This window comes from Carettochelys insculpta, chromosome 1 (genome assembly GCF_033958435.1).
Source record: "Carettochelys insculpta isolate YL-2023 chromosome 1, ASM3395843v1, whole genome shotgun sequence".
Classification (NCBI taxonomy): Eukaryota; Metazoa; Chordata; order Testudines; family Carettochelyidae; genus Carettochelys; species Carettochelys insculpta.
In genome coordinates, this window is record NC_134137.1 from 218,413,636 (window position 1) to 218,437,351 (window position 23,716).

At 46.1% G+C, this 23,716-nt stretch overlaps 1 protein-coding gene across 3 annotated transcripts in view; it reads left to right on the forward strand.

Moving 5' to 3' along the window:
- Nucleotides 1-23,716, forward strand: part of ABI3BP (ABI family member 3 binding protein) — a 451,725-nt gene that overhangs the window by 355,998 nt on the left and 72,011 nt on the right. For all 3 annotated transcript variants that reach the window (XM_074999360.1, XM_074999369.1, XM_074999377.1), the window contains 4 exons: nucleotides 4,195-4,269; nucleotides 4,759-4,824; nucleotides 5,938-6,012; nucleotides 14,779-14,871. In XM_074999360.1, the coding sequence (XP_074855461.1) occupies nucleotides 4,195-4,269; nucleotides 4,759-4,824; nucleotides 5,938-6,012; nucleotides 14,779-14,871 (309 nt within the window). The remainder of the gene's footprint in view (nucleotides 1-4,194; nucleotides 4,270-4,758; nucleotides 4,825-5,937; nucleotides 6,013-14,778; nucleotides 14,872-23,716) is intronic.

Genomic DNA, 23,716 nt, shown 5'->3' on the forward strand with positions numbered 1-23,716 from the left:
CTTCTGCCAGAGGATTGTTGAGCAGAGTTTGCTGCGCTAGTAGAGGAGGAGAAGACTTTGGCAAGGACAGTCCTCCAGGCCTCTTTGGACACTTCCGACTCTGTTGTCAGTGCTCTCTCAGTGGGAATAGTTATGCAGAGGTTGGCATGGGCCCAGTCTTGCAATGCATTTTGCAAGATCTACCATTCGACAGCATGGGCTTGTTCACCGAACAGACTGATAATGTAAGTCTCCATAACCTAAAGGACAGCAGGGCCCCAGTATTCTCTTTGGGAATTCACACTCCCACTGCACAGTGCTAGCCCTTTAAATCCCAACAGCAGCAACAGCTTCAGCACTACTAACAGTCCTGCCACTGCCAGGGCTCTTACCGGTGCAGAAGCAGGAACAGTAAGTCAAGAATCCATTCTAGTCATCTGGCCATAACCTAGGCCTGACCAAGTCCCAGCATGGCTCCAAGCCAGGGTTTTGATGAGACAGTTGAGGACTGTTAGTCTTTAAAGTGATACAGGGCTGCCTTTTTGTTTTGGGAAGATACAGACTAACACAGCTACCTCTCTGTGACATTTGAGGACTGTGCATCACTCATTACACTGGATTCCTGCCCCACCCCCATTTTGGCAACTCCCTATCCTCATTCCCCGAGCATGGACCCTTATTACTTCTGACTAGTGGGTCTTATGTATGGTCGACACGGGATATGTGTTCCAGTTTTCTCCCTCCCCTTCCCTGCCCTCTGTCCCATCCCTTTCCAGAGACCCTTCCCATGAGCAGCTCCTCCAGCAGTAGGTACACTCACTCCAGGCCACAGGGGCGCTTGAGGAGTTCAGGGGAAAAGGGTATTATTCCTGCTATTTTCTAATTTCCAAAATCGAAAGGGGCCCTCATGCCCAGTCAAGATCTTCACAGCCTTAACAGTTTCTGTTGAAGCCGAAGTTCCACATGCTTTCCCTGAATTCTTTTATTACTTCCATGGATCTAGGGGATTAGTGTGTAGCCCTTGACATGAGACAAGCTTATTTTCATATTACCATCTGTCAGCCACACCGACGTGTTCTTCACTTCATGGGGAGTCTGATCCACTATCAGTTCATGGTGCTTCCATTTGGTCCCTCTGCAGCCTTCTGTGTGTTCACAAATACATGGCGATGGTGGCCGTGTTCCTCCACAGACAGCGTGTGGATGTGTACCCTTACCTTGATGATTGATGGTTGAGAGGTGACTCTAGGAAGCAGGTGGAGACTCACCTCCACCTCATCAGGATCTCCTTTCAATGGTTGGGAAACCTTGTCAACCTGGAGAAGTCCACACTCATTCCTAACCAGAGAATAAAGTTCATAGGAGCAGTTCTCGACTCCAGGGTGGCAAGAGCCTTTTGACGGACTTGAGATTCTGAGCCATAGTGTGCCTCATCTAGTCCTGACAAGCTGCCCACACAACAATGGTCAGGAGGTCCCAGAGCCTTCTCAGGCACGTGGCAGCCTGCGCTTAGGTGGTTGCACATAGCAGGTTGAAACTGAGGCCACTCCAGGCATGGCTCGTTTCAATGTACCAGCCTGGCCACGATGTCCTGAATCTGCTTCTGACCATTCCTTGACATATACTCCTGAGGCTGATGCGGTGGATGGACCTCTTTGGCCATTTGTGCAGATGTCCCCTTTGGGCCCCCCCCAGCCCAAGATGATATTAGCTACAGATATGCTGGACCTTGGTTGGAGAGTGCACTTAGGGGGCTTGTTAATCCGGGGGAGATTGTTGGGCCATGAGATGCTCCTCCACATCAACATCAAGGAGCTGAGCGGATTTTGTTCGGCCTGTCAGACCTTTCACACCACTGTGCAAGGTTACAGCATGACAGCATTGCCAGACACTGTTTATATCAATAAGCAGAGTCATGGAAGGTCATCGCCATGGTGCCAAGAGCACTCCTTCTCTGAGAGTCCTACATAGCCCACTCCAAATTCCTTGAGGCTTCTTACCTCTCCAAAGTTCAAGAATGTAGTGGTGGACTGCCTCATCAGGTTGTTTCTCACGCACAAATGGTCAGTGAGGGATGATGTTTTCCGATCCGTCTTCCACCACTGGGGAATTTCTCAAGTCAATCTGTTTACATCAGAAGCCAACAAGAAATACCCTCTCTTCTGCTCATTCCACGGTCAAAATCCAAGGTCCCTAATGCATGCATTCAAGCTGTACTGGAAGAAAAAGCTAATATATGCCTTTCCCCTGCTTTCCTTGATCCACAAAGTCATCCTCAAGATCTGAAGGAATGAGGCCAGGGTCATCCTTCTGATGTCAGCGTGGTGGCACCAGCAGTTGTTCATGACACTCCTACGGCTGTCTGTGAACTCAGCCTTAGTGCTGCCTCTTGACGTCCTGCACGCGGACCTCCAGTCACTGCACTTAATGGCATGGGAGCTCAATGGCTGAACCCCACACAGCTCCAGTGCTCCATTCAGGCTTCGAGAATCCTGTTAGGCAGTCGGAAGCCATCTGCTAGAGCCACTTACCTCACTAAGTGGAAGAGGTTCTTGTGCTGGTTTGAGGAGTGCCAGGTAACCCTCATTCAAGCTTCCATTCCCTTCATCCGGGGTTATCTACTCATTTTGAAGTAACAAGGGTAAACTGTATCTTCCCAACAGCCATTCCAGCATTTCACTGGGGGAAGGTGTGTGCTTGATTTTTGTAAACCCCTTGAAGACTTGGGGAGATCTTTCCCTCACGTCTGTCTCATCCAGATTAATGCACTTACTCTTCTAGCCTCTAGCTACGTGCTCCGTCCTCTACCTTTCATGGAGGGTATCCTTCCCAGTGGCTCTCACCTCTACTAGAAGGGACTCAGAGCTCTGGACACTCACATCCGAGCCACTTTATATATTTTCCCAGGGACAAGGTATATTTCAGACCTCACCCAGCCTTTCTCCGTAAAGTGATGTCACATTTTCATTTAGGTCATGACTTCTGTCTCCCTGTTTTCTCTTCAAATCCACATACATACCGATGTGAGGCAGCAGCTGCTGCACTCTGGATGTGCTTAGAGCACCTGCTCTTTATATTGATCACATGAAGCCCTTTAGAAAGTCATTGTAGATCTTTGTTGCAGTCACAGACTGCATCGGGGCTTTCCAGTTTTTTCTCAATGAATCTCTTTGTGGATTACGGATTTCATCCATAAATGCTATGAACTGGCTGGTATTCCCTTACTGGTGTTTACCACACATTCTGTGATGGCATTCACTTCTTCTATGGCTATCTTAGCCCAGGTTCCCATTCATATGGGACATAGGACATGCATAGGACATATGCAGGGCAGCCACCTGGTTCTCTATTCATACATTCATAGTCCATTGTGCCATTTATCAGTAGGCCCGCAATGACACTGCTGTAGGCAGGGCAGTCTTGCAGTCTCTAGAGCATCTCTCCCGCATAGTAGCTTGGGATTCACTTGAATTGGAATGGATGTGAACAAACACTCAAGGAAGAAAAATGGTTATTAACCTCCCGTAACTGTTGTTCTTCAAGATATCAAAAATTCATGTTATTCCAGTACACACTCTCCTTCCCCTCTGTTGGAATATAGCTGGCAAGAAGGAACAAGGGAGGGGCAGGTCAGCAGGTTCATTTATAGTGCCATATACTGGTGTTACTCCAGGGGCATACATAGGACGCTAGAGGAAAAGTTTCCAACATCTGTGCACAGGGTGCACACAAATCTAAATTGGAATAAACAGAACAACTCATCTTGAAGAACAACAGCTATGAAAGTTAGTAACCATTTTTTCCGTACAATCAAATTTACTATCTGCCTCACGGTGATCAATATGACTTATTAACATGAATGCATTACACTTAGTGTTTGTTTCTCATATGGATACTGTTACAGAAGTGCCAAATATTAATAGACTCAGTCATCTTTCAGATAAAATATTTGGCCTGTAGTACTTTTTCCAAGATGAGCAATGACATTCTGCTTAAATGTTTCCTGTATAGTTTCATATTGAAAAAGATGTTCTTCACTTGCCCTCTTCAAAATATTATACAGTGTTGCTAGCACAAAATGGCTAGTAGGTTCAGCAGCCAAATGACAAACTATGCTTATGGTACAAAGAACTGTAGAGACTACTAAACTGTGTTTTGGATATAAGATGATAGTGATTAACTCAGCTGCTACTGACTTCTGTTTAACATTTACAGCTTCCTATATGATCCATACAGAAACCATTAAACCTAAAATATCAGAACCATTTGGGAAAACAGAGGCTACCCTGGGTAATAGCCAACACTTCACATTTTTAAACATGGTATTATTTCACCAGCCTATGCTCTCATTGCTTTGAATTTCTTCATGTTGCTTACAGACCTCTCTTGAGCGATTCTGAAAGCTTTCACACCTTTATCTGGAATACTTGACTCTTTTTGTTTTTATAGATGTTAATTAAAATTCTTATGGTCACAGATGCCCTGCCAAACTGACTCTGTAGCCATATGCAATAGCGTAACTGAGTGTAAAATAATTCATGACTTCTCCTCTTAAAACTGAGCATGAATGTAGCTAACAGACTCTACAGACTGGCTATAGTTAACATCTGATGGCTAAACAAACTATCACAGCCTTTCAGTGTGCAGCTAAATTAATATGTTGAAAATTACAAAACTGGCACATGCCCATTTTGCTTTAGTGCACTGACGGGGCCTGTCTCCCTTGATCCTTGCTAGTCCTTACAAACTTGGCATTTAACTTCAGATTGTTTCTTTCAGCACCTCATAAAGTGCATCTCACTTCTGCAAAACCCAAGATATCTGATAAGCCACAGACCAGACCTGGTAATTAAGTATACTTTTAAAATTTCCTTAATTAATCAGCTTCACTTATTTTTAGCTTTCTTTTTTAAGTATTGCTGTTAAGTAGTTAATATTTTCTGTTGAGTAGGTCTATTTATGTAGTCTTTCCTTTGCTAATTTTACTCATTTTACTTAAAATTTTTTTGAATCAGATAATCTTTCTGGTTTCTAATTTTTTTTCTATTTGAAGATGTGTTTCATTATTTCCAACATATAGATGCTGTTTACATAGTGCAAAGCACAATTTAGAAAGAGCCTTATAATTCTGCTTAACTAACAGTAATAACCAGTAACAAGAAGTCCTGTAACTACAGACTAATCTGGCTACTCCTCCGAGAGTAATAATCAGAGCTCCCATGTTCTTTGACAAATTCAGATTACATTTCATGTCAGACTCCCAGTTTCGCAGTGCCTTGTCCTAACTTCTGGGACATGTTGAAGCATTTATCAACACTGATTCTGAAGCAGTATTTGCCAGTGAAATAAATATGGAATTTTGCTTAAGAATGCATGGCAACAACATGGTCCGCTGAATTTTCGACAGCATCTTCAAGTAAACTAAAAGATCATGATTTTTATTTAATAAATATGTAAATAAGTAATGTAAACAGTTCTTATTTCTTCTGTGATACTTGTAAATTCTAAATTTAATACAAATCCTAGATTTAATTTTTAAGAGTACCCAACAATTTAGATTTTCAACATATTCCACAATTTTATGAGGGACTTTGCTCACATAAACTTTATTATTTTTTCAATGAGAGCTTGTAGTCTGTCACCAAATTCTGCAGCTGGTGGATTCTTTAGCCATTCTGTGATTGTGAAGTAAAAGAATATAAAACGATCCCTTGTTGGTAGTTTCCGTTTTTCAGAAAATATTTGCATATATTCACAAAAAATGATTTTTCAAGACAAAATTTGTGGACAATAATAGCATGTTTTTTAATCAAATGCATGAGCTACAGTACTGCTAATTATATCATTTCCTGTGTAACCAACAGGCCATTAATTTTCTAGAGGCCGTGTTTTGAGTGGAGAGGGGTAATTTTTAATTAATAAGTGTTTGAGCAATTTAATGTTAAATTGTTTCTGCAGCAGTAAGCAAGACAACATCAGGACCTGGTAGAACAAAAACTGAAGAAGTGATGAGAAAGGATGGGACATCAAGAGGTAATGATTACGTATATGCTTTCTCTGCAATACTTTTGAATGTTCAAGAAAAACACTCCAGAAGCATATCTGTTGAATCCATATAGCGTTCTCTGAATTCATGTTTGACCAATTTTCACTTACGTTTGAAAGTGAATTATCTAATTGGAATATTGTAATTCATTTTACTGTTTTCTGATTATGTTATGATGCTTAGTTTGTGCCCACCATGACTGAACATCACTATAGAAAGATTATTATTCCCGACAGTTTTATACATGGCCCAATTGTAGCTTCAATTTGAGTTAATTTCATGTAAACAAGAGCCACAGTATAATTACAGTCATGGTGTTCAAAGTCAGGATCAAATTCTCTACCACTCTAAGGCTGCATCCATGCCGGAAGGGGCATAGTAATGAGCAGCCCAGAAGGTGCTAATGAGGCATGGATGTAAATTTCCTGCTCCTCATTAGCATATGGCCACGTGATTTGGAGTCCAGAAGAAGTTGTATCGGAAGCCTCCTCTTCCTCAATATTTTGCAAAAGGAGGATTTCCTTCCAAGGAGATCCCTGCAGGCTGTGTGTCTACATGGCTATTTTGAAGTTCAGAAGAGCTTCTTCCAGACTCTGAATCATGTGGCCATATACTAATGAGGGACAGGAAATTTATATCCGCACCTCATTAGCATCTTCCAGGCTGCTCATTACCATGCCTCTTCAGGAGGAAGTGGCATGGGTAGACACAGCCTAAGGGTATGATGAGAAAATAGTTTCATGAACCTTGCCTGTGGTTATAAATTCTGTTATGCATCTGGTCATAATTAACCACTTTAGTTAATATTGAAGCAAATGAAGCCTTAAACACCTTACAGCCTGCTTGCTGTCTCCTGTTGTTAGCGCTTCTTCCCCACTAAGAAATGGACATTTTTTTTTTATCTATTTTCCTCTTTATCCCTTTTTCTGGATGATGACATATGTGTAGAACATCTACAAATTGTGCTTAAAGTCCCTTGCTTGGTGTGCCAAATTTCATGCCTTATCCTTTTTCATTTTGTCCTAACAGTTTCGTGCTCTTCTTTTGTATTTATCCTTAGGAATCCTTTCCACATTTTTAGGTCACTAAGTTGCTCCATTTTTGCCCCATACTGTTAATCCTCTTTTTCCTTTGCTTTGGGATATTTGTAGTTGTTCCTTCCTATTTTCTGTCTTAGGCTACATCTACACTGGGTAAAGTAATTTGACTACAGATATGCTATTTGAGATATCCATACTGGCCATCCATATCTCCCTTACTTCTCATGTCTTGCAAGGAGTACAGGGGTCAACTGTGGCCGCTGAGAGGTCAATTTCGCATGTCCATACTAGAGCAGGTCAACCTTTCTGGATAGTGTAAACGTAGCCTTAGAAACTGTGATCTCTCCTGAATGTGATCTCTCCTCTTAGGCTACATCTACATTACAGAGCTCTTCTGGAAGATCTCTTTCAAAAGAGAGCACCCACACACAAAAAATCAGATCAGAAGAATAATCTGCTCTTTCGAAAGAGAGCATCCACACAGCCCTCACTCTTTTTGAAAGAACAGGCCAGGGATTTAAAAATTATACCCCATGAGGACTGCTCTTTTGAAAAATAGGGCATGCGGAGTGTCTGCACGTTTGCTTTTGAAAGAAGCTTTTGAAAGGGGGAGCTCTGCCTGAAATGGGAAAGGAAGTGCAATATCAAAAGGAGCTCCACACTCTTTTGATTTACTTTTGAAAGAACACTTTGTGTGTGTAGACACTCTATGGGATCTTTCGAAAGAGGCCGCTTCTTTTGAAAGATCTTTTGAGAGAACGTGGAGATGCAGCCGTAGATTTTCTTCCCATGGGACCTTATCTACCAGTTCTTTGATTTTGTTAAAATTTATTTTTAAACTCCATTATCTTTTTTCTTCTGCACTCACTCATTCATTTCCCTAAAAACATGAAATCTTTAATTTCATATTTACTTTCAGACAAATTGCTTTCTTCCTTTAGGTTTGTAACTGATCCCTCCTTGTTAAATTAAATTTAAAAACTCTGCATGGTTACTCCCTCCACCTTCTGAAACAAGTTGTCCCCAATGTAATCTAAGCACATCACAGCAAATACATTTCCCCCTGTTTAATTAAAGTCTACCATTTCTGCCAGGTTGTATGTTTCTGTTGTTCTAGAAATGTCTCCTCTATCTCCTTCTAATACGATTGTCTGTAGTAGAACTTTGCCATGACACCATACTGTTTTTCCCCTTTCAGCTTTACACAGAGGCTATGTCTACACTTGTCCGCTTCTTTGAAGGGGGTATGGTAATCAGGCTGATGGGCGATTACTAATAAAGTGCTACATAGCAGCACTTCATTAGGCCAATTCTGTCCCGCGGCAACTTTGAAGTGTCAAACTTTTGGGGAGTAAAGGCACTTCGAAGTAGCGCGGACGCTTCAAAGTGTCTGCAGCTACACGGAATGCCCGCACTTCGAAGTTTGACATTTCGAAGTTGCTGCGGGGGAGAATTAGCCTAATGAAGTGCTGCATATGCAGCACAGCACTTCATTAGTAATCTCCCACTTGTTGATTACCATGCTCCTGTCAAAGGGGGCAAGTGTAGACATAGCCAGAGACTTTCAACTTGTCTCCTCACTTTTTCTGTAGACCTCAAAACAAAATATATATCTTGATGTGTAATGCAAACACCTCCTCCCTTTTTTCCCCTGCCTGTACTTCCTGAACAAAGTTTCCTCCTCTCCCAATATTATAGTCAGGAGATTTACCCCACCAAGCCTCGGTAATGCCAATTAACTCATAGTTGACCTTGTATGCTAAGGCTTCCATTTCTTCCTGGTTACTTCCCAGACTTGCTTGCATTTATGTATAGACGTTGAAGATGATGAGCCCCCATTAAATTCCCTCTTTTTTTATTCTATGACGGTATTGTACTGTGCCATTTCTCCTCTAACAGCTGGCTGACTTTTGAGGTCACCTTTGGAAAAATATGGACAAAAGTTAATTAAATTCATGAATTATGTTTTTTTGTATTTGAACATGTTTAATATGGCCAATTAAAGTTTTATGTTTGTTAATAAAGTTTGCTATATTAACTCTTTTTTCAAAGGACTACTTAAGTAGTGTGTAAGCTACTGCATTTATATATGCAACATTTAGACATGATAATTTTTCTGGTAGTGCCAATCGGGGGCTATACTAAGGCCTATCAAATTCACGGTTCATTATGGCCATTTTTACAGCCATAGGATTTCAAAATTGGTAAATTTCATGTTTTCAACTGTTTACACCTGAAATTTCATGGTATTGTAACTGTGGGGTCCTTACCGAAAAGGAGATGGAGCAGGGCATCACAAAGCAGGACTCTGAAGGCAGCAACCACAGAGCTGTCTGCAACTGCAGGAGGTTCCAAGAGGTAGAGTGGGTCTCATCTCCTCTGTGCTGCTGGGTGTGCCCCAGCTAGGGGCTCCTTCACCAGCTTGGGAAGGACAAAAATTGCTTTCTCTGCAAAGCTGCAGTAAGCACTGAGCCCCCTGCCCCCATACATAGTGGCAGGACCCTCAGGCCGCTGCTCTGTCCCAGACAGCATCCTGCGCCAGGGCAGGGGGGTACCTGGAGGTGGTCTCTCATCACTCCCAGCAGCTGTGAAGGAGACAAGTCCTGTCCCACCACTGCCTGGTCAGAGCAGAAGAAAGCTTCCATTGATGGGGCGCTCCTAGAAAGAAGTGAAAATTAGACTGCACAGGGAAGGGCTTATTTCACAGTCTGTGATGGATTTTTCATGGCTATGACATTAGTAGGTCCCTACTTATACAGTGCTTAAATAGTACCTTGTAAAGCCATTAGACATGGCATAATTTTTGTCCCCTGAATAAAGAGTGCAATTACTGAAGAACCCTGGCTGGTATGTCATTCTAATACCAGTTGGGCTCTTCTTCTTTCGCCTTTCTTGCTGGTGGTGTTCTTGGATTGCTCCAGTTCTTCATCACTGGGCTATCGCATCAGTGCCAAGATACACTGCCCCATGCAGAGTGTGCTTGGCAGCTGAAGGATCCAGATTCCAAGCTGCGGAATGTGTTTTTCCAGCAGCATTTGAGACTGTGGCTGGCTTCCTGGCTGGCTTTTTTCAGCCTTTTGGCTGGTTGCATTCTTGGCTCTGGTGCCAGGTGTTAAATTGTCTGAGAATGGGACACAGGCAACAACATCCTTTTGAATAAACTTTTTTTTTTAAAATTCTCTTCTTAATGTGAGGCAACATTTTTCTATCATTTTCTTTGAATTTGATTCCATGCTTATTGTCTTAACTGACAAAGCTTGCGTCATAATGAGAAAAGTGGTTTTCTTAATGATTCATGTATAAGTATTTGATCCTGACAATTTAAAGCACCACACACACTGTATTAGCATATTGTTTTTGTTTCAACAACTCTCCTACAATTTAACAGTATCCTTTTAGGGGCACTGAACGGGCTGTTCTGTCACAGTAGCCGTGCACTATATGTATTGCTCTTTTTCCCCTCACCTTTAAAACTAGAGCTGTGTGCTCAAACTCGACAGGACTCAAATGTTTAAGTAGTTGATTTAGTTGTTTTATAAATTCCCGCTACTGCATATGCTGGAAAAATCCATTTATATTATGTAAATAAATTGAAATTTGCTCTTTTCATGCTCAGGCAGGGGGAAGGAGGCAGCTGCATTGGGGACTAGTGATTAAAAGGGCCTGAGCCTCCTACCCATCATTTCAGCCACTTCAGCAGCAGCTGGAGCCCCAAGCCTTTCAGATCCCACCTGGAGCCCCAGGGCAGTGCATCCCTGGTGGCACTGAAGGGCTGGCTGCAGGAGGCTAAACCCCAGGCCTAGCCCCTTCTGCCTGAGGCCATGTCCTGGAGCGAGGACGCCTTCACCCTACCAGCCTGGCAAATTTGTCTTTAACTCTGTTTATGGGAGTGGAGCTCTAGATACAGTGTTATTCCAGGCTACATGAGTGTTTCCAGGAAGCATGGTTAAAGTCAAGAGAAGAATGTAAACACGCATGCAAATACAATTGGCCATTCATGTTCCTATTCAAAACTTTGGGGTAGGATGAATGTCTCATGATAAACTTTAACACTAACTTGATAGATATTATGACAAATGGCATAATGGTGGGTAGTCCAAATACCACTAACTCCTTGAAGAGTGAACAGAACCACACTTCCTGCACTTCTGAATTGCATTTAATCAGGCAAAAGGGAAAACAGAATGGCCATGCCAGTATTATGGCTCTTTCAGCCTTTCTCCTGGAAACCCTGGCTTTATTTTTCCCTGCTGACTAACTATATACCATTTAAGTTGCCATGTAAGATTGATTTGTTTTCTTCAAGATGCCCTAGTTTAACTCTGTTTGATATAGTTGCGTAGATTTGTGAATGAGCCTCCGCATTGTATTGATTTATTAGCTGTGGGATGGTATAGTAAACTGGAGCATACTTCCCCTTGTTGACCGGAGTTGGGAATTTGATTAGGAATATTGTTTGGGTGTCAGCTCACCAATCTGACCTGAGAATCTCTAAGTTTGCCCTGCACCCCTGACTGCAGATATTACAAGCTAAAAGACTCTATGTCTGGAGGTTAGTCTCAGTACCCGCTGCAATCACAGTTACACTGTAAGCAATACTAAAGCAGAACAATTTTTATTGCAATTGCTAGTAAAATTGCATATGGTAAAATGCCTAGGGCAATACACACATGAGGGATTCAATCCCCCCACCTCACCCCAGGTGGTAACACAGTGTGCAACCTGAGTATGCAAATGTAAACACCATACTCTCTTTCTGTCCTGAAGACTCAACGAGTTGAAGGACTAGCCACACTCCACTGGTGGTGAGAGGTGACAGATTATTATAGCAAAGGACACTGAGAGATTTAAATAGGTACTAGTACTAGTAAACAGAAAATATTTTTTTGAAAAGGAGCGTGAGGAAGAAAATCCTCTCTTTGAGGAAGAGGACTGATCTTTGCTTTAAGGAAGGAGGATGTTCCCTAACGCTGTTCTCTGTCAGGTATTATAGACCTTCTTGCGTCACCTTGGTCAGGCCTCCCAGAACCAAAACTAGACTTCTGCGCCTTCAGATTTTGAGAGTACACATATTTGATTGAGGGTTAGACAAAGACACCCCTCTGAATATGTGTGAGATGTCTCTACATGTCCTTGGGGACAAATTCCTAGAAGTGGCATCTGGGGCTAGAATGCTGAGAAGTACTGCATGATAACCCCTGCCTCTGTGGTAAAGCAGGACGTCCAGTCTGACAGGGTCATTGTGTTTTTGTGCCTTCAGATTCCACACCAGTTAATAGTGCATTCTGCATCGGCACACTGACCCCTTTCCAGTTAGAGTAACCTTTTGACAAGGGCTGGAAATTTCTACATTCTCACACTTATCTAAACATAAAAATGTGCTAAATCTAACTTCTTACGAGGCAGAAAACTATAGGTCCTTGCATTACTGCTAGAATAAAACAAAACTGCGAAGAATTTAGAGAATAGATAGGTTTAACTGTTGCCTAAAGTTACTGCTATAAATCAAATATGTATACGCTTAGAGGTTACACCGGATATCTCATGAGTTGCAGCATATTTTTCTTTTTGAGACAAATATTGAACTGTGTGATCTTTACACAGATCGGTTAATGGTTCTTGTGCCTGTCCTTGAGCTCCATTCTGAATCCTAGTTTACAGTGTGGGAGTTATCCATTGCTTTGATCGCATAAAGAGGTCTTTCAATACTATAACTCATTGTTTGACCTTGAGCAAGTCACTTGACACTTCAGATGTCTCATTTCCCTGTCTGTAAAATGGGAGTAACAATGCTGAGCCATCTTTTTAGAGCACTTTGAAACTAAAAAAAAATCCATTGTCCAAACACATCTTTTTTCATCACTGTCTCACAATTTGAGAAAAATCATGCCTTCCCAGATGTGAGGATTACTGGATGTCTGACTCCCCAAATGATGACGTTTAATTTTCGAGGAGGTTCAGTAGGTCAGCCAGAAATTTAAGTAATGGGAATGTGTCTGTTTATATCAGTTCATTTGAGAAATGAAATACGTTATTTGTTAATTGTCCAAGAGAAAATTATGTGGTGTGTAACTATAGATGTATAATATAATCAGAAAGTATTGAGGACTTTGAGAACCATCAGAATTGCAAGAGAGTAATAGATCTGCCTCCTGTTTGGGCAATGCACGTGGATATGGAGTTTTCTTTGGGATATTGTCAGTAAATGTTATTTTTACTAACCTCAAAAGCTGAAATTCTGAGATTGTGAAATGGTCTTTTAGTTCAAGCAATCAAATCAGTGCAGAAACACACTGGCAAAACATGAGAAGGCTGATAAGAACTTGAGGATGGAGGGAGGATTTTTTCTAGAGGGAATCACTAAATAGGAACACCAACCAGTTGAAAGTATGGAGCCACTCGTGTTGTATGTTTATTGAAAATCAGAGGTGACAGACTAACACTGAGAGTCCAACTGCATATTTTTAGGTCACTAAATGGTCTGTGGGATATAACGATGGAGGCATGCAGCAGTGAGTGTACTCAGAAGAATTCTGTCTGATTGAATCACTCCCATGCGCTGCATGCATGCAGTGAAAATAGGCCTGAGAACACAAAACCCAGGTCAGGAAGTTCAAATCAGTTGTATTCAGGAAGTTACATTAAAATGGTAACTGATTTGTATTGTTGGAATAGTGCATCTAACACTTAATTGTCAAACCAATCAAATCTTTGGTTCTAATGTCATGGTGAGGTTGGAGAAATTGATAATCATTTGACTGTTTTCATGTTTGGACAGTGGGTATATCAGTTTAGTCAATTTGTGTGACATGTTATCCAAATTGACTTTAACAACACAGTGTTTTGAGTCATTTGCAAGGTAATTGCAACAGAGCTTGTGATTAGTGATTTTTAACATAACATACTGAGCTCATTAAGAAGAACTATACAGGATGGATTGTCCATAAATGTGACAAAATTGCAATGAATCTCTTCTATCTCATTTAACCAAAGTTAACCATTGAATAATAAGTGGGATGTGTAAATGCGCTTCATCTGTTAGGGAACAACATATTAAGATTAGTCTGGCTGTGTCTTCAATGTCAGTGTGTAAAACAGTTACATTATACCAAAAATCGTTATGTTTATCTTTATTGCGCCACACACTTCGGGCTTTTTCAAAAGATCTGTTTACATTAGTTGCAAGTAGGACAGGCCTTTATGTATGAACTGAATTTTACTCACATTTTGCCTACAGTAATCCAAATATGGTCTCTGTTTGGTTTGGTGTATCTCCAGTAATTCCATATTGGGGTTCAAGAAAGAGTCTTCTCAGAGGAAAAAAGAGCTAGCCCGCTAATAGAGTCCATATATTTTATGTGTTGGAATGAGGGAACGAGCTTTTTCTCTGTCACAATGGGCACTAGCCTTCTTGAGTAACCATGGACTCTCACTGCTGTTGCCAGCTCTGGCTTTTACTGTCCCTTACATCAGTTTTTTGTCCCCTTCATTGTGCTGTGTCTAAAATTCCACCTCTTTGGGGCCACAGACAATATCTTCTTCCTTGAACTAAAAGATGGCAGGTGGCTCACTTTGAGGTTCAGTTAACATAATAACAATGGAAAATAGCTGCATGTTATGAGGCTCATATTTGTTTTAGCTCATATTTGTTGATGAGTTTTATGTATCGTTTTTGTCATGTGTACATTTACTTTATTTTCTTTTCTCTCACAGGTGACAAAGAAGCAGCCCAAGATTTTACTAAATTTCTCATAGGCTCAAACATATCACGGGAATCCAATGTTACAAGCAAAAAGCCAGATTCTGGTAAGATTAATTGTGAGTGCCATGTCACAGTCCCCCACAAATGAGGACAGGTGATAAAATGCATGGGGCGATGTATGGAGAGCTGAGAGGGGCACATGTTCCCCAAACACCATGGCCAGGTGGGGCAAGGGGCTGACCAGCAGCCAACAGGGCCAGAGTCTCTGGACATCAAGGGGATTTAGCAGGAGGGCCTGCTGCCAGCAGCAGGGATCCAGCCCCTGCACACATTCAGCTGTAGCAACAGGGGAAGTGAAGCTACGTACAGCAGTTCAGTCTGCTCTCCAAGCTGCAGCAGGAGGGAGCAGGGGCAGGACTGTGTCCACGCTCACCGGCAGGGAGCAGAGCGACACAGCCAGAGGAGCAGAGTGAGCTGTTGCTGTGTTGCTCCGCTTCCTCTGCCGCTGCTGGCACCGCAGCCCTGGCTTCACTTGTCACCCGGGCTACATCACTTGGTGAAAGTGGGCGGGGCATGGCTAGGGATCAAGTGGGTTGTCCAGGCCCTGTTCCCTCCTCACCCTCACTTGCTGGCCTGGGCCTTTTTAGATGACTGTGCAACAAAGCAAAACACACCATTTCAGCTGAAGTAGATAAGGTAGGATGACTCATTTCTTATCAGATAGATGTGTCCTCATGGCTCAGGAAACTGATAAAAGGGTAAAGAAATTTTCATTACTAGATCACCCGTTCATGTCCAGCTCCCTCTGCTGGTGACCAAATGTTATTACCATGCGACGGTTGTTTGGTGAGCTATGGGCTGACCAATCCTTCATGGTCAAGTGGCCACACTACAAAAACGTCATGCCAGGTGGCACTTGTTGCATGTCTCAGGAAAGTCCCCTGGAGGGAGTGGGTATAAATGGCTACAGTTACACTGACCCAGACTGCTGGCAGCAGTATGCAAATGTGGGAGGTCTCAAAAACGCAAATGGCTGCTCATTGCAGAGGCTGCTGCCAGCAGGAAAAAAGCAGTGTAAACACGGTTCTGCTGGCAACGCCCCCACTTTGTCAGCAGTCTCTGATTTTTTGCAGGCATAAGAGGTTGCTGACAGATGGGGGACGAAGGGGTTCTGTCAGCAGAACTACTTTTACACTGCTTTTTTTCCTGCCAGAAGCAGCCTCTGCTGACAAGCCAATATGCAAATGAGCATCCATTTGCATTTTTGAGACACACACCCCCATTTTCATACTGCTGCTGACAGTTTGGATCAGTGTAACCTTAGCCAATGAGACTAAATTACCATTTAACCCATAAGGGTGCACTCTACAGGCAAAGATTTAGGACAATTAGCAAGGCAAGCTGAGGAAGCTTGCACTTTTGTTTGAATGTTCTGCACCAATTCTGTGGACAAAGAGAGGGCACCTGTGTCCAGGGCTATCAATATGACAGTTTTTCAGGAACTCAATTCCTATGAACATTATAATTTTCAGGCCTTCATGGTGTCAAAAAATCACTCTGTTCATGCTAATTGTTTTCTAATTAGCCTAATAGAAATTGCCTGGGGCGTGCATGTGTGTGTGTGTGTGTGTGTATACATACACACATGATATATTCTGTCTTCCTACTAATAACTCATACTTACTGCGGAACTGTTTTAGTTCACTAGCATTTACTCTGGGGAAAAAAACAGTGGCATCCCTCTGAAACTGTGCATGAGTTTACTTTTATGCTCATACTAATGTTTTTGAGAAAACTTTTCCTTTCAGGTGAAAATATGGAAGAATGTGCCTAAAGAAATGCCTTCTAAATTAATTATAAACTGTGGTGTCTTTATAATCCCTAGCTAGAATTCTGGCACAGGCACTTGATTTATTTGGGTTAAAGAAGGGGAAAGCAAGTCATGCTGTTAAAATTTGGCATTTCAGTTCCTGAAAGTTTATCCAGTCTAAGCATTATAGTTGGCAGGGGTTAAGTCAATATGATAAACTGTTATCCAAGCAATAAACCAAGGATGGCTATTAATTTTAATTTACTAGGCCACTTTTTCTAAGTTTAGGTAAGTAGCATGTGTTTATTTATAACCCTTTTGTGATTTGAAGAGTTTAAAGGCACATATTATACCTACGAGTTTTGAAGAATATATCTACATACACTATGGCTATGTCTTTACTGGAGAGTTTCGTTGACAAAACCCACGAAGCATCTGCACACAAAAGCTACGTCTACACGTGAAGCCTACATCGAAGTAGCTTATTTCGATTTGGAGACATCGAATTAGGCTATTTCGATGAATAACGTCTACACGTCCTCCAGGGCTGGCAACGTCGACGTTCAACTTCGACGTTGCGCAGCACCACATCGAAATAGGCGCTGCGAGGGAACGTCTACACGCCAAAGTAGCACACATCGAAATAGGGATGCCAGGCACAGCTGCAGACAGGGTCACCGGGCGGACTAGCACTTCCGGGGCAACAGCTCGCCGCTCCCTTAAAGGGCCCCTCCCAGACACACTCAGCCTGCACAGCACGTGATCTGAGGAGCCATAGGCACACAGACCCTGGGCGATGCAGGCATGGACCCCCAGCAGCAGCAGCCAGAGGTCCACCCAGCCCTCCCGGCAGGAGCAGGGCTTACCCTGATCCATGCCATGCGGGAGGCAGCTGAGCACCTCCTTGCTACACCGGAGGAGGAGCTGCCCCCAGGGCAACAGGGCTCAACCCCCAACCCTGCAGCACCCCGCCCCCGCCCCCGCCTCACACGCCGCCGCCTGTGGAGCTACCCCACCAGCACCAACTGGTGGGAGCGCCTGGTGCTTGAGGAGTGGGACGACGACCGCTGGCTCAGGAACTTCAGGATGAGCCGGCAGACATTTATGGAGCTGTGCTAGTGGCTCACCCCCGCACTCAGGCACCAGGACACTGCCATGCGGCGTGCCCTCCCTGTGGAGAAGCGGGTCGGCATCGCTGTCTGGAAGCTGGCCACTCCAGACAGCTACTGATCCGTGGGACAGCAGTTTGGTGTCGGCAAGGCCACCGTCGGGCTGTCCTCATGGAGGTAAGAGGACCCACAGGGGGGAGGGCAGGGCAGGGGAAGGGGGCCCGGGCAGGGGAGGGGAGGGGAGGGCAGGGCAGGGCAGGGCAGGGCAGGGCAGGGCAGGGCCACGAACACCCTGCTCACCCCTCATTGGTGCTTTCCCTGCAGGTTGTGTGTGCCATCAATGCCATGCTCCTGCACAGGCTCGTGAGGCTGGGGGACTCAGATGCCACCATCGCGGCCTTTGCCACCCTGGGCTTCCCCAATTGCTTCGGGGCTCTGGATGGGACTCACATCCCCATCTGCGCCCCACATCACAGTGGAGGACGTTACATCAATCGCAAGGGCTACCATTCTGTGGTCCTCCAGGCCTTGGTGGACAGCTGGGGCCATTTCCAGGACATTTATGTGGGCTGGTCTGGCAGCACTCACGATGCCCGGGTTTTCCGGAACTTGGGCTTGTGCTGCTGGCTGGAGGCGGGGACCTACATCCCCCAGCGGGAGATCCCTGTGGGGGACACCACCATGCCCCTCTGCGTCATCGCAGATGGCATACCCACTCCGGCCCTGGCTCATGCACTCGTACACGGGCCATCTCTCCACCAGCCAGGAGCGCTTTAACCAGCGCCTGAACCACGCGCGGCAGGTGGTGGAGCGCTCATTTGGCCGCCTGAAAGGACACTGGAGATATCTCCTCACCCGCCTGGATGCGGGCCCCAACAACATCCCCCAGATTGTGGGTGCCTGCTGCGCCCTGCACAATTTGGTGGAGAGCAAGGGGGAGGCCTTTTATCAGGGCTGGGCTGTGGAGGCCGGCAGGGCCGACCTGCAGCCACCCGCTGCCCCCAGTCACCAGGTGGACCCCGAAGGGACCCGGGTCCGGGAGGCTCTGCGGGCCCACTTTGATGATGAGGCTGCGGGGTGAACTCTGCCAGGCCCCCCACTGCCCACCCCTTCCTCCACAACACTCCCTGCCCCTACGCCCACACCACGGAGCACCCAACCGTACCCCCCACCCACTTTTCCTGGACAAATGACAGCACGCACTTGTGGCTGAACTTAAACTGTTTTTTCTTTTAGAACTTTTTTTTTTAACTATAATTAAAACAAGAACAAACTATATACAAGACCTCTTCTAACAAAAGTATTCTGTACAAATAAAACAATAATAAAAAAGATTGCACATAACGGAGACGTTGGTCAATAAAAAGAAAACCAGGGATGATAAGGAAGGGGAGAACTATTTACATGGGGGGGATGGGGCAAAGGGGGGGCACAAATATAAATGAAATGGGTCAATAAAACAATCCTCTTTTGTGACATAACTATATACAAGGTGGGGGGGCCACGTCCCAGGCCCCACGCCCCTAAAGTCCGGCACTGGAGGTGGGCGGCCGGGAGCCCCGCCTCGGTCGCAGCCCTGTCCAGGGCTGGCTGGGGGCCGGGCGGACCGGAAGATATGCCCGGCGAGTCTCAGCTGGCCCCAGGTGTACCTTGGCAGTCCGGCCCTCGGTGGTGGGTGGAGGGGCGACGGCGGACAGGACGGCGACGTGCAGAGCAGCAGGTGGTGCGGCAGGTGGAGCAGGCAGGGCGGGCGCTGCGGCGGCCGGCGCGGCATGGGGGGCCAGGTAGTCCACAAGACGGTTGAATGTCTCCATGTAGGCCCCCCATGCCTCTTGGCGCCAGGCCAGCGCCCGCTCCTGCAGGTCCAGGCGGCGTTGGTCCACCTGCAGGCGCTGCTCCGCGACCTCCAGCTGCCGACGATGGATGGCCAGCAGCTGGGGGTCCGTCGCCATCGGGTGCTGTTGCGGGGTCCGCCGTCTAGCCCACCGTGGGGCCGGTCGGTCCTCCGCCGAGGGGCTTGCCTGGAGCGATGGCCCCGGAGGGGTCTCCGGGACCACTGATGCCTCGCCGGCACTCTCTTCTGGTCCTTCCGATGGTGCAGCTGCGGAACACAGGAGGAGGGGGGGAAGAAGAATGGAGACAGGCGTTAGTGTGGGCCCCGAGCCGTGACCCTTGTCCTCCCACCCCTGTGCTGCAGGTTCCCCATCCCCGTCCCCAGGAGATGCTACTGGGATGGATGGGGTTGAGGGGTTCCCCTGCACTGCACCTTGTCCCCTGGCGGGAGTGACTCTCACTTCACTTAGCAGGGTCTGACAGGAGAGGTTTCTTAGGCCACAGATGCCCGGTTTCTGTCGGGAGTGACCGCACAGCAGTCAGAGACAGTCCTTCCAACCCGTCCTGGGGAGAAGACCCCAAGGGGTGCCCCTCTGGGGTGTGGCTTTCTCCCTCCTCAGGCTGGCTGCCTTCCAGCTCTCCCTTCCCCTAGCCTCTACCTGCAGCCCCCGCCCCGATTCAAAGCCAGCTCGGCTCCTCCCTCCTCTTTGTTCAGGGCAGAGATGTCACCTGCCAGCTGTAGCCCCAGGATCATCCTTTGCCCCTGGGAGCTATTCAGCTTGTTTCTCATATCTAGCCTGAGTCTCCCTTTTGCACTCCCCCCACTCCATCACATGCTGCTGCTGCGGGGTGTCCCACCCCCTCCTCCCGGGGGACCCTCGAGGTTCCGCTCCCCCCTGCCCCGTGGATGGGCCATGGCACTGTCGTGCGGGAGGGGGGCAGGGGCTGATGCACTGCTGTGAGGGACATGGCCCTGCTGTCCTTGGGGCCATGGCCATGTGTGCATGTGGGGGGCCCTGGGCACATATCTATTACCCCCGCCCCTCAAGCCCAGGAGTGTACACCAGAGGGGGGTACATACCTGTCGGTCCACTCCCACAGTCCGGAGATCCCTGGGGGGCGGACGCCCGGCTGCTGCTCCGGGAGGGCGGGAGGAGGATCTGCAGCCCGGACTCTGCAGAGGAGGAGCCCCCCTCCTCCTCCTCCTCCTCCTCCTTCTCCTGCTGCGATGGCCGGGGGGGTGGGCTCCAGGGGGGGCCGCAGGGTGCAGGGCTTACCTCCGGGACAGACTCTGGCTGCAGGGCCTGCTGGGGCTCGTCGGCTGAGGTATCAAGGGTGGCCGGAGGGGAGGAGGTGTGCCGGGGGCCCAGGATGTCCCTGAGCTCCCTGTAAAAGGGGCAAGTGACGGGGGCGGCCCCAGATCGGCCGGCCGCATCCCGGGCCTGGGCATAACCCTGCCGCAGCTCCTTAACCTTACTCCTGACATGGTCAAGAGTGCGGGCAGGGTGACCCCGGGCGGCCAGGCCCTCGGCCAGCCAAGCGAATGCATCCGCATTCCGCCTCTTGCTCCCCATTACCTGGAGCACCTCCTCCTCGCTCCAGGGCCCCAGCAGGTCCCGCAGCTCAGCCTCCGTCCAGGAGGGGCCCCGCTGCCGCTTCCCAGCCTGGCTGCCGGGCTGGCTGGCCTGGCTGCTCTGGCTCCCCTGGGGGGGGTCCCCTGGGGGCGCTGGGGGGGCTGCCGGGCAGCCATAGCAGGTGCTGGCCCTGTTCTGGGTGGCTGAGGGACGTGCAGGCTGGCCGCATGTCTAGGCTGCCGCCTGCATGTTCCCTCAGCTTCCTGCACAGGAAGGGAGGGGGAGGGGACCTTTAAGGGGCCGCTCCATGCGGCCACCATTGAGCTGAGGGACTGGAGAGAGCGTCTCTCAACCCCTCAGCTGATGGCCGCCATGGAGGACCCCGCAATTTCGACATTGCGGGACGCGCAACGACTACACGGTTGCTACTTCGACGTTGAACATCGAAGTAGGGCGCTGTTCCTATCTCCTGATGAGGATAGCGGCTTCGATGTCTCGCCGCCTAACGTCGAAGTTAACTTCGAAATAGCACCCGACGCGTGTAGCCGTGACGGGCGCTATTTCGAAGTTAGTGCCGCTACTTCGAAGTAGCGTGCACGTGTAGACACGGCTAAAATGTGTTTTGTCGACAACTGGGATAGTCTGTCAACAAAACTCAGCACTTCCACTGACAGTGTTCTGGCTCTCCTCAATGAGGAATAATGCCTTTGTCAGCAGTTTCTGTCAACAAAAAAGCCATGTACACACACAGAGGCCCACTCTGTTGACAGACAGGGCTTCCAGTTCACCAGGCAGCCCTGTTTGCTGAGCTTCCGGTTGGCCATTCTGTCAAGAGAGCTGCTGAGCAGTCTGGCCACTCTCTGTTGACAGAGTGGTTTGCTCTTTCTGTCTGCTTTAGTGCATGGATGTGATGTGTTGACAAAAGTTTTGCTGGAAGATCTCTTCCAACAGTAGTTTCTGCCAACAGATGACGCTGTAGTGTAGATGTAGCCTATATGTTTAATGGTAAGCCTTTAGCATTCTGAAGTAACCAACTCCTTGACCTGTAGTCAAAACAGATTGTGGGCTATGTTGCTGTTTTGTTATTTTCATAAATAAGTGTAGACTGTAATTTTATTTAAGTTCAGTGCTATTCATGAAGCCTACCTACATTAAAATTGAAAGCTAAATCAGAACTTGAATAACTTAACCTAAAGATGGCTGCACTTTTAATACACTTTATTTAATCATTTAGATTTTTGAAACAAAATTGTGCCTGTGCAAAAATCTAAGGCTACCTCTACACGAAAAGCACCTGTCTACAGCAGTTACTGTCAGAAGAAATGTTTCAACAAAGCTTCTGTTGACAGATCACATCTACACATAAAAGCGGATAGATCTTTTGACCTGCTGTGTCGGCAGAAGACCCCCCCCCACCCCGGAGCATCTACACGGCTTTTTTCCCCGACAGTTTCTGTCAACAAAAGGCATTTTATGTGTAGATGCTTTGCAAATTTTGTCAACAAAACCTCAGTTTTGCCTCCAAAACTCTCTAGTGTAGATGCAGCCTAAAAGCACTGCTGTTGGTACATTTTAAATAAGGTATAGGTGGAATAAGGTGGAACATGCAGGTTGTTCTGAGCTTCGTACACAGTGCAGAATTCTTTGAGTTCTTGAGTATTCTCAGTTTTCGTTGAGGTGCGTAGGATTTGAGGGAATGGAGTACCTTGAAAATTCATGTCATTGAAGAGAAATGAGCTCCTAATAGTTTGCATGGAACTAATTCCATTACAAATGGCAGGTATAGGAGAATTTTTCTACATTCGTATTATTATTTGTTAATTATAAATCTGATGACTGTGTATTGGGTGAATAAAATATGATGTAGAATTGGCAGTATTATGGAAATTCCACAAACTATGCAAGAACATTGCAGAATGGATGTGTATCACATCAACAGCCAACAGCGTTGTTGACATTGGCTGCTTTTTGAGTGTTATCTTACTCTTGAACATGTTAGATGCAAGCAGTCTTCCTTTTAACGTAAACCGTGAATATATCCTCTAACCTTATGGACTCTATTATTTTTAAAAAAGACATGTTTAAACATTGGTAATAGATAAGTCTCACTCTCTGTTTAAATTTTATTTCCTGTTTTCCAACTTACCGTTGAAAATTGCGGCCAGTTGTGATTCACACTTACTTTATCTTATTCTAGAATACATCTTCAGAATTCATACAGACAGGCTGTGCCTACACATTCCACTTCTTCCGGAAGCAGCACAGTAATGAGCTATCCTGAAGATGCTAATGAGGCACAGAAATTCTGGGGAAGAAGGGGCTTCTGGAAGGAGGGTTTCCTTCCAGGAGCTCTCCACAAGCCGCGTGTCTGCACATATACTTTAGAGTCCAGAAGAGCTTCTTCTGTACTCTGAACCATATGCCGATATGCTAATGGGGTGTGGAAAATTTGCATCCATGCCTCATTAGCATCTTCCAGATAGTTCATTAGCATGCCACTTCCAGAAGAGGCAGCATGTGTAGACACAGCCACCGCATCTTATGAAAGGTTTTGTGGTCTTCTGAAAAATACATTAACAATTCAGAGGTGGTAACATCTGTTTGATCAGCTTGAATTGTTAGG